This window comes from Cynoglossus semilaevis, chromosome 12, assembly GCF_000523025.1.
Source record: "Cynoglossus semilaevis isolate Cse_v1.0 chromosome 12, Cse_v1.0, whole genome shotgun sequence".
Taxonomy (NCBI): domain Eukaryota; kingdom Metazoa; phylum Chordata; class Actinopteri; order Pleuronectiformes; family Cynoglossidae; genus Cynoglossus; species Cynoglossus semilaevis.
This window is the reverse complement of record NC_024318.1, coordinates 14,259,555-14,269,585: the sequence shown is the minus strand read 5'-3', so window position 1 is coordinate 14,269,585 and position 10,031 is coordinate 14,259,555. Positions and strand designations below refer to the sequence as shown.

Here is a 10,031-nt window from a genome sequence, read left to right as displayed (position 1 = left end):
TCTGAATATTTCAAAATGTCACCAAAAACAAGCAAGACTTTAGCCTTAATATCCAAAAAAAGTCCCATGGCTCAAGAAATGCTTTCAAAATTTCAAAGCATCACCAAAAACAAGCAGAATTATTCGGCCTAAAATTGTTGCAGTAAGAGAGAATTTTGTTGTGGAGTGATGATGGACATTGAGATGAGTAACATTAACATGTTTTGGTAGCAACAGAGACGCCATGATGACTAAGCAGATTTTTCTGCCCACTTACACATTATTTAAGTCTATTTTTCTTTAAAAACAATCTTCAAACATTTTAAAGAAAAATGGAAGAAATAAATAGATCTTCTAACCATCTTAGAAGCACTGGCAGATACAAAATGAAACTTCATTGAAAATCATCTTTCCATATGTAATACATCATTTAAATATGTTGCAGACAATGAGTGCTTTGGTCATGGACACATTTTTTTCTATTTTTTCATTATAATTAAACATATACATTTATCAGTAATTTTTCAGTCACTTCAAAACATCAATTAAAGCGTCCATTAGTTTTTTCTAGGATATTTTTTAACTTGAAAAAAAACAACATAACATAACATATATTCAGACAATTCTAGATGCATTGCAGGGAAAATTATAAGCTCTATTATTGTTTTCTCATTTTATTAAAAAGCATGTTTTTATTACTAAATTCATTACTGCCATGGCACCAATGATTCCATGAAAACAACCTTTATGCAGTAATCATTACAAAAGGTAGTATGTCTGACATGAAATCAACAAAATTTCCATAAAACAGTAACTTCCATTAAAAAAGAAAAACAACCCAAGCACCTAGCCTTGACCAAGATATACAACGATACAGTAATACCTTGAGACATGTGCATAATCCATTCCAGGACTGAGGTGCTGTGCTCGAAGGCTTGCTCATATCTCGGAATACTCGTACGTCTGGACACTCAAGGTGTTACTGTACAAGAGAGAAAATATACATACATATAGCCAGCCATGTCCAAACTATTCCTCAAAGGGCCGTGTGGCTGTGGATTTTTGTTCCAATCAACCAAGAGCACATAGTTTGACCAATCAGCTGTCTGAAGACTGAGATCAGTTGATTAAACCTGTCAACTCAGGTGTGCTACTGCTTGGTTGGAACAAAAACCTGCAGCCACAGCGGCCCTTTGTGGAACAGTTTGGGCACCCCCCAATATACACTTTTTGTCACTTTTACATAGATACATCAACTAAATAAATAAAAAAATATATGTATAAATAAATAAACAATAAAAAGTCGGCAAAAATCAGACGTCTTGTGCTATTAATATATCAAAAAAGGAGTAAAATCCTAATTTAGCATGTCATGTTCGGTTAGAAGTTAAAAAATTATGATGACATTTTTCTGAAAAAGTACTTTTTTTATATTATCTTCTATTGTCTGCATGTTGTGGCGCTTTGGCCCAGAGGCAATGTCTCTGTCATCGGTGTGGAACCCCAGGGTTCACCTCCTGGGCAGGTTCGAATCCCGGTTAAGGCGGTTAATACCTTCCAGTGGACTCACCACCCGCAGGAAGGTTTGGGGAGTTGGTACGGTGCAGTGTGATTTGGGTGGCGACTGCTGCCCCCGCGACGGATAAGCGGATAAGCGGATGAAAATGGATGGATGGATGGATGTCTGCATGTTTCTCCTTAAATTGAAGTGCTGCAAAACAAGCTTTTTTTCACAATTTCTCGAAAAAATAAAAATTTAGCATGACTTTTTGTTAAGATGTGAAGATCATCTGCTTTCTGAGTCCAACGCATACATGCTAACCACTACACTCCACTCCACTATGTTCGTCTTGTTTCCAATCAAGTAAACCATTTTAAAAACATCTCTGCTTCCAAGGCAGGCATGCGAACACAACATTATGGAACCACTATGCCCCACCGCATTGATTCATTCTTTCATTTCAAGTGTCTATACAGCCGCAGAAAAGTCTTTTTAAGTCAAAACACTCAAGATCAAGTAAAATCACAAGTAACTGATGATAAAGTCCAAGTCCACTTGCAAGTCTTTTCACTCTTTGTCAAGTTGAGTCCAAAGTCATGACATGAGTCTAACTCGAGTCAAGGTCATGTGACTCGAGTCCACACTTTTGCTAATTAGCTAATTGAGTTGTGATGCATTATCGTTAGTAGGAGATGCAACATTGCAGATTACCATAGGCTTAGCATTGGTTCCACCATGGTCATGACCAGGACACAGTGCCAAATGCAGGCAGTCTGTAAAGGTTCCTGCACAGAATGAAAACAGCGGAGTCATTTGCTCTGCCTCCAGGAACGTCACCAACCCTGCAGGGAAACTACAAAGAACCCCAATCTGACAGAAACACTCTGTGAAAGGTAGTTGATGGGGAACTCCTCCATGCCACGCTGTATATTCCCCTTCAAAGAACTCCACACACCAAGACTCCTCTCCTCGGCCGAGCCAGCAATCCTCAGTGGAACCCTTACGAGGAATAGTGGGGTAAGTTACACCCAGCTCCCAGTAAGTCTTCCCAGTCACATCTATTTCCCAGTAATGGCGACCAAAGCTGAAGGCTTGCAAACTGATGACATTAAGGGTGGTGTCGAAGCGTTTGGGGTTGTCCTCATGCTGCTGCCATGTCTCGGTGTAGGTGGCGCTGTCACATTTGTTTGAAATGACCAGCCTTGGATGTGCGGTTTCCTGATCCAGACAAACTTCACTGGAATCTACAGTAGAGACACAGGAGAACATTACAGTATTACGAGAAATACAAACGTATGAGCAGTATACAACTACCAGGTGAACTGACAGCTCTTGATGAGTTTCTTTATTATAGGCGTCTGTGAGCAGATGAACTGATGCATGTTGTTGGTGAGATGGAGAATCTGTTCAGCTTTAGCCTCATCCAGTCTCACACAGCTTGGGTCTGTCTTGCTCAGAACTTCGATGACTCTAAAGAAGACAAAACGGACTTTCAGATTTCACTTTCTAACCTGTTTTTTTTTTCTCGCATTGTTTTATCTACATTATCCATTTGTGATAATACCCATACCTGTCACCTCTCTCCATGTCTTGCAGCTCAAAGTAAGAAAAGCAAGACTGGAGATATAAAAAAAAAAAACTCCAGTAAGGTTCAACAAAGTCTAAAGTAAGAAAAGGAAAGTGACATAATCTGTATATAATGAGTATTTCGTACCATCACATTACGTTCTTTGACAATCTGGTCTATTGCCACAGTGAGTCTGACCAGGTCCTGCTCAATGGACTGGATAAGAGACCAGTTCTTCTCCATATGTCCCTCCAGAGCAGACACTGCAGCCCGTTCCTCCATCTCCAGGTGGGACAGGGTCAACTTCAAGTCCGCGTCCAGGATGGCTTGGAACTCCTGGTATTTCCTTACAATGCTCTCCTTTATCACTGAGGACTTTTTCTGAGTCAGGTGTAAACATTGATGAGTTTCATGCAGTCAGATTGTAGGTACAGGGTACAGAGCAGGACAAATTACAGATTCTCTAAAACAGTGGTGTCAATTATTGGGCCACACACAAACCCAATTTAATTTGATGAAAAATGAACAATTTGATTTCATGCCTCCCACAGACTAGATTAAACCTGCTGGCAGACCATGATTAATCTGAACTTACTGTGATTTCTAACTGACGTGCTGCCAGTTTTTTCAGCCGGTATTTGACTGCTTCCCTCTGCGTCTTTAGACACTCCTGGTGCTTTTCTAACATCTCCTGGGAATCGAGGTTGCAGACAGTTTTTGTGAATGACATACAGTAGTTTCAGGTACAACAATCTTTTTTGTTTCAAAGGCAAAAATGTATGTAGCATAATTTAGCTTTTCCTGTATTCCATAGGAAAAATGTATTTAATCCTCAGCCGTTAGTGAAACCTGACCACAGTAAAGAGGGTTGCTTTTATATTTAAGTGGCATCAGTTCTTGTAAAAAAAACCCACAATCCTCAACATTCAAGAAAAAATTTGTATCTACTGTGTTTGACTTTTTTTTCTGACGAAAAGCATACTGAATACAGTTTTACTGTCGTTTAGGCCTACAAATACTTAACAGGAAGTAAATGTAGTTGAGTAGTCTCAAAGGGAAATGATTATAGTTTGGTATGTGGCCGTTTTAGTCTAAAATCAACAAGGTAAAATGTCTAGTGTCAAAGGTACAAAGAATGGAGTGAATCAAATCTTTGCAAACCTACAGACACCACTGACTTTGGCAGCAGCCACAGGGGAGGCAGTTTACCCTTCAGTTAACTGAGCAACCACCAGCTGCAGCCATAGAGCTACATCCATCTTTATAAATAATCTGTCAAATAATTGAGTTATGATAATACAACCTTGTTATTAGCTTATAATGGCTATGGTGCTTTTATTTTCCTAAAGTGTGATTTAAATGCAAACACTAATTTCTCCTTAGAGCGTTCAAACTGTAGGGCATATGTTGTTGGATATGAACAATAATCTGCAGCCTGTGCCTTTATACTGTAAATATTTGCGTTTTGGCTCCGATCGATGCTCACAAAGGTCAGAATAGGCACTATCTGCTTGGTTGCAAAAGAAGTCAACAAATCCTCAGACTACCTCTCTCACCCTGGGTAACATCTCTGCACCCACATGTGAGTGGTGAAATATGAAGGAGAGAAGAGAGAGCAGAAAAGAGACAGTGGGTTCCTTTGGTAAAGTTGATGATCCATTGTTTTTGAGGTGATTTAAAGCTTTATTGGCATAGATTTAAATACAACAAATGGCAGTGAGGGGTTTTCACTTATAAAACAGTACTTTCAAATACAGTTTCTTCTTATATGTGTGTTTTTTTCTCTCTATTTGTGGTTAGCAGTAGGTGGGGTACGGAAATAAAATATCATAATAAAGGAATTCCGAATACATGAAAATGGAAAGTCTCTGCCTGGTTGCTGATAAGAGGCTGAGAATAAATTAAGTTTATTTTGATTGAAGAGTAAAGTAGCTAAGGTCAAGGGAATAGTGATGTCTAGGCGACTGGATTTGTTTTGGACAAAAAACAGTTAGTGGGTCAGCAGATGGCTTACCCAGAATTCTTTTTAAAATCCATTTAAAGACTCACTGAGCCGATTCTTGCAAAACTTTGGACTAAACCAATTTTAGCCCAAGCAAAGCTAGCACACATTCAAGCTATGAGCATGGACATTTTGTAATGGCGCCATGAGGTTCCACTGTACTTACAAAGTTCCACAGGAGTCAACATCAACATAGAGTAGGAATAAAAACAAGCAGGAAAGGAAAGCAGTTCCACTCAAAGCAAAGCCGGAATCAAAACAACAGCAGTCAATCCGTGTAACATGTCTCTAGTACTCAATCGTTCTGATTCTTGTCATTTTGGATCATGAAAGAGATTTCCAGTCTGTGTTTCCTGTGCAAGTCCAACTGGACAAACAAACTACTCAGCTCACAGTCACACAAAGTGTCAGAGAAAAGTCCGTTTCATGGCTTTTTTTAAAAGGAGAAAACCAAAAAAAAAGAAAAAGAAAAGAAAACATAAGAAAAAGCAAGATAAACCAAAATCTACATCTAGATAACAGTTGCCGTGTGCTATCTGAATAAATGTACAGTATAGGCATGCTGCTCTGACTGCTAGAAGAGCTTGGCCTTCTTTTTCATGTCGTTGCGTTTCCACAGGGGAAGCCTGTCAAACTCCTGGATCTCCATTCCAAAGATGTCATAGAACGTTTCAGGTGCTAAGTGGCGCTAGAAGTGAGAACAAAGGTCGAGAACACAAAAGGATTGGGGTGGGGTTGGTTTGTGGTTAGCACCAAAGCCATAAAAAGGGGTCAGTGCAAAAATGACAAAAGCAATACGTATTGTGTAACATGCTATTTACACAAAGTTGAGAAACTCAGACTGATACCTCAAGTCTGGTTCTGTCCACATCCCTGGGCAGTTTAGTTCTCCCTCTACTGGTTATCATGAGCATTTCATAGGGATACACCTTCAGAAGGAGAGACTAATCAGTAAACAGGTAAAAACCTACGAGCTAGAATCGGACTGAAACCCACACAGAGGCATATTTATCAAGTCAAACATCGATTTTTGGACAAACTGCGCTGTTCTATACGTGACACCTAGAGCAATGGGACGGACAACAGACATGGAACAGAGGGCTGACTGTGAGTGTGAGCTTTATTGTGGGTTTTAGAGAAATGAATGGGTGCTATGGTGTGCACATTAAAAAGGATAAAAAGAGAAAAAACAAACATACAAACTGTATAAAAAGTAAGAAATACAGGTCAAGTTACCGGTAATTCAAAATTTATTTTTGAAAACTTATATTATTTGTACTTCAAGCTCATTCATCAATAAAAATCCAATAGACAGCACTAGCATTTGATTGAAAATGCTCACCAATAAGCAGCTAGAGGTTCTTTGCAGTCTCTGACCAACTCATATCTTCACAGTATTGTGTGTGCGCCTTCTTAGATTAAGTACACACTACGTCCTGACATGAGTTGCTTGGATGATAACCTGGGCTCTGGATCGTCCACTGTATAACTGCATACAGTATCCAGCCACAGTCAGTAAAAGCAGGTGAGCATGAGGAAGCCAGCATGCTAAGCAACAGTGACTCAGCAGCTCCTAGAGCAGCATGCTAAATCTGGAGCTCAGCTGATGTGAGTCTTTCACTTCATTACACATCATTCTTTTTTTCTTTTTTTTTTTTGCCTTTGACCACTATCCCCACAGATTTCACTAAGATCTATTCTACTGTTTTAGTCCAAATTTTACAGGTAGAATCTCTGAAAATGCTTGCAACATGTTTTCACATCTGAAGTCACATATATAAGTAAAACATAAGAAAAGAAGAAGATACTTGCTTTTGGTTCCAACATATTTGGCATAGATACTCCCCTGTCCATCCTTGTAAGTGCTGCGCGGCCATCCTTAATGTGCTATAGAATAGAACATACACAACAGTAACATAAAGGAAGGGGCTGCAGGGTCAATGTCATGAACATGTCCACTAATGACAGTGGGCCAGGTTTGGATGGAGTGATTAGCTTTTAATATTACTCGAGAGATTATTAGTAGTGGACATGGGCAATCATTTGTATGTTGTCTTTGTCATTGTAGGTTTTTTTTTAATTTGTAGGATATTTACTTCAGTCAAAACACTGGTTAACAACTCAGGACACAACATGAGGCGATAACTGAACACTGCGCGTACGTAACACCAGTTCAGCTACTGGGCAGTGCTTTTTATAGGCGTCTTAAATTAAAGAGTCGCTGCACTGCACGCCCTGTAGTTGACATTATTCAAACAGTGACGCAAGCACGTGGCAGAAGTGGGTGGCGTGCATTCAGGGCAGAGTATCTCTTACAAAGCATGAGTGGGCAAATGTATGGTGCGAGGTGAGAGAGCATGCCATGTGAAGAAGCAGATGAGAGACATACCTGAAACTCTGCAGGACAAAATGGGACAGAAAATGAGACTCACAGTTAATGGTTTGGTTCACAATCTCCCTGCTAATCTGACAACTACAACACCTGTGGTCCAACAGACCTCCTGTCTATACAGTTATACATATGTTAAGGACTATGTTTTGTCTGCATGTAGCGAGTCATTTCTAAGCACAGATGCTAAAAAGTTCTTGTGACACTTTGAGAAGATCTGTTTGCTGGTGGTTTCAACGAAAGCCTCACCTTTGCCTCTGCCATACATGTCACTATAGCTGTTGTACTGGGTGAAATCTGTCGACTGAGGCTGTTGGATACACAGACAACAACACATCAATACACGCTCTACTACAATAACATACAACAAAGGCAATAAATTAAAATTAACAAGCGCTCTCTCACACATACTTTGGCACAACAGGTGATGACATTAGGAGATGGCTCTGGCCAATACAGTATAGAGTTGACTTGATTTATGTACTCTTTGATCGGCCAATATCCAGGATCTGACTTTTATCGTCACTGCCAGGACACTTTTCTTTTCATGAACAGCAAAAACTACAGTTTTGTGCCTGTTTATTCACTCATTATTTTTTCTTCTACTGCTTAATTATTTTCATGGTTGTGGGGTGAGCTGCAGCTACTCCCAACAGTCATCAGATGAGGGCCGGGCACACTCTCTATATCACAGTTCATTTGCCCATATCAGGTCCACATATAGAGATGGAAAAAGATTTAAACTCCCACTAAACACTATGGTTTGGGCAGTGCAGTGGTTCCACACTTTTTCTGCTGCACCCTTGTTTGTAGCTGGGACTATTGTTGAGCCGCTCAGTCTATGCTAACGTTAATATTAACACTCTAATTCCAACAAAACTGCAATTACAATTCAGTTCAATTTTTCCAACTCAAATCTAAGATTGAGTTGCTGTGCAGCAGCCACTTCCAATAGTTTAGTTTAATGGGTCCCGACCCTCAGGTGGGTCGCAAGAGGATTTTTTGGGTCATCTCGCATCATGTTTCCCAGGAGTTTACAAATAATGTTGAAAAGGTTTGTGACTTTTAAAATATGGGTCCCCAGAAAAAAGTTTGGGAAACACAACTCTAGGAGGCCCACCCCACACTTTGGGAACCACTGATTTAGAGTGCATACCCATGCTGGCTTCATTAGAAAAACCAGGGATTGAACCAGCAAACCAATCAACTTTTTGCTATAAGAGCATATAACACCTTTTCCACCTCATTGCCTTTGAGCATGTTCAAGTCCATCAATATGAACCCTGGACTCAACAACTAAAGATACAACGTAGATGCAGATGTATTTGCATGTTTAAGTGGTGTTGACCATTTAGTGAATTTAAAAAACAATTAGTGCTGAGTGTTGTACACAGTCACATACACTAACAGTATAGTATGAACTCTCACCCGATGAAGACCATTCCTTCTGTAGCTGGGCAAAGAGTTGGTCTTTGTTGGTGAAGTTGGGTCTGAAGGAAACAATTTATAGTATGGTTTTAAATTTGATTAATCAGAACATACAGAAAACCTTTTGGTGAATTTTTTTTTTTTCAGAAATTTAAACACAAATCCAGACTCTGTGAGTTATCTTAAGGTGCATCAGGCACAGACGTCACAATGCAGTGCTAAAGTGCTGACAAGTCAAAGAACTAGAGCTGAAGAAGCTGCTGGGTACCTGCGTCACAGTTGGTCTGTTTGGAGTCATAACGCTGAGCGGAGAGACTGCGTGCGTGACGTTCTCTGATCTGTTCCTTTTCCTTCTCCTCCTTAAGAATGAGTTTTCCTAAACCAGACTGAATCTACACACACACACACAAATATTATTAAATGTTGATTTTTAATATTCATAAAGGGCATCATCTACTCAGGGGAATAAAGTTCATATATTTCACTGACCTTGGCAAGATGTTCTTCCTGAAGATGCTTTTTTTTCAAGGCCTCTTCTTCCTCTTCCTCTCTGGATCGTCTCCGTCCTTCTGAGCCTGCAGGTGCTGTACACAAGCCAGCCACGTTACAGCAAACGCATACAAACAACACTTGGACTTACTCGAACCATGCTCTGCATTTAACCGTTTAGTACATGAGATGACTTTGGTTTTAAATTGAAAGAATGACAAAAAGGCGTGGCTGTCTCATGTGGACGTGAAGCAGTGAGGAATATACACAGTAAAAGTAGACGATAGAACACAAATGTGAGACAGAGTTGACGAGACAGACAAACAGAAGGACTCATTGGAATTTACCAGCGACATGACCGATGTTTACGTCAACATCGGCCATGTCAGGACTTCGCTGAATGTCGAATGCACAGAACAGGACAATGTGGGACAGACGGACAGAATTTGGTTTGAAGTCAGTCTCAGTTATCTCTGTCTAAGGCATTTGTGGCACTAATGTAAACAACTAGTGCACCTGTCGTGTGCAGTACGTGAACACACTGTGTAGAAACGGATGCCGCCTAAAGCAGGAAAATAAAGTGACTGCAACAGAAACCAAACACGTCTCCTTTGTGCAAGCAAAACTTAAATGCCAGTACTTTAGCACCTGAGCAACAGCGTGAGCTCTGAGCGAA

General features: G+C 40.0%; 2 protein-coding genes across 17 annotated transcripts in view; both read right to left on the bottom strand.

Annotated features, from left to right (window-relative positions):
- Positions 1-1,565: 1,565 nt before the first annotated feature.
- On the bottom strand, positions 1,566-4,572 carry LOC103387631 (probable E3 ubiquitin-protein ligase TRIML1). Its single transcript, XM_008322365.3, has 5 exons — positions 3,643-4,572; positions 3,195-3,428; positions 3,051-3,097; positions 2,808-2,950; positions 1,566-2,724 (listed from the first exon to the last, which is right to left on the bottom strand). The coding sequence occupies exons 1-5, from the start codon at positions 3,775-3,777 to the stop codon at positions 2,138-2,140; spliced, it is 1,146 nt and encodes a 381-aa protein (XP_008320587.1). The 5' UTR covers positions 3,778-4,572; the 3' UTR covers positions 1,566-2,137.
- A 137-nt stretch (positions 4,573-4,709) lies between these two features.
- Positions 4,710-10,031, bottom strand: part of ablim1a (actin binding LIM protein 1a) — a 35,381-nt gene continuing 30,059 nt past the window's right edge. For 15 of the 16 annotated variants that reach the window (XM_025060579.1, XM_025060576.1, XM_017037319.2 and 12 more), the window contains 8 exons: positions 9,356-9,450; positions 9,135-9,258; positions 8,867-8,928; positions 7,688-7,748; positions 7,439-7,446; positions 6,862-6,936; positions 5,898-5,978; positions 4,710-5,737 (listed from right to left, as the gene is read on the bottom strand). In XM_025060579.1, the coding sequence (XP_024916347.1) occupies positions 5,624-5,737; positions 5,898-5,978; positions 6,862-6,936; positions 7,439-7,446; positions 7,688-7,748; positions 8,867-8,928; positions 9,135-9,258; positions 9,356-9,450 (620 nt within the window). In that variant the 3' untranslated portion in view covers positions 4,710-5,623. The remainder of the gene's footprint in view (positions 5,738-5,897; positions 5,979-6,861; positions 6,937-7,438; positions 7,447-7,687; positions 7,749-8,866; positions 8,929-9,134; positions 9,259-9,355; positions 9,451-10,031) is intronic. The other variant, XM_025060578.1, reaches the window with a different exon arrangement.

What these genes read in the sequence shown, in the direction of transcription:
- LOC103387631 (XM_008322365.3), bottom strand. Translation starts at nt 3,777, where the DNA reads ATGTCATTCACAAAAACTGTCTGCAACCTCGATTCCCAGGAGATGTTA. An exon ending in CACGTCAGTTAGAAATCACA is followed by an intron (nt 3,429 to 3,642) that starts GTAAGTTCAGAT and finishes CACCTGACTCAG; the next exon opens with AAAAAGTCCTCAGTGATAAA. An exon ending in TCAAAGAACGTAATGTGATG is followed by an intron (nt 3,098 to 3,194) that starts GTACGAAATACT and finishes TTATATCTCCAG; the next exon opens with TCTTGCTTTTCTTACTTTGA.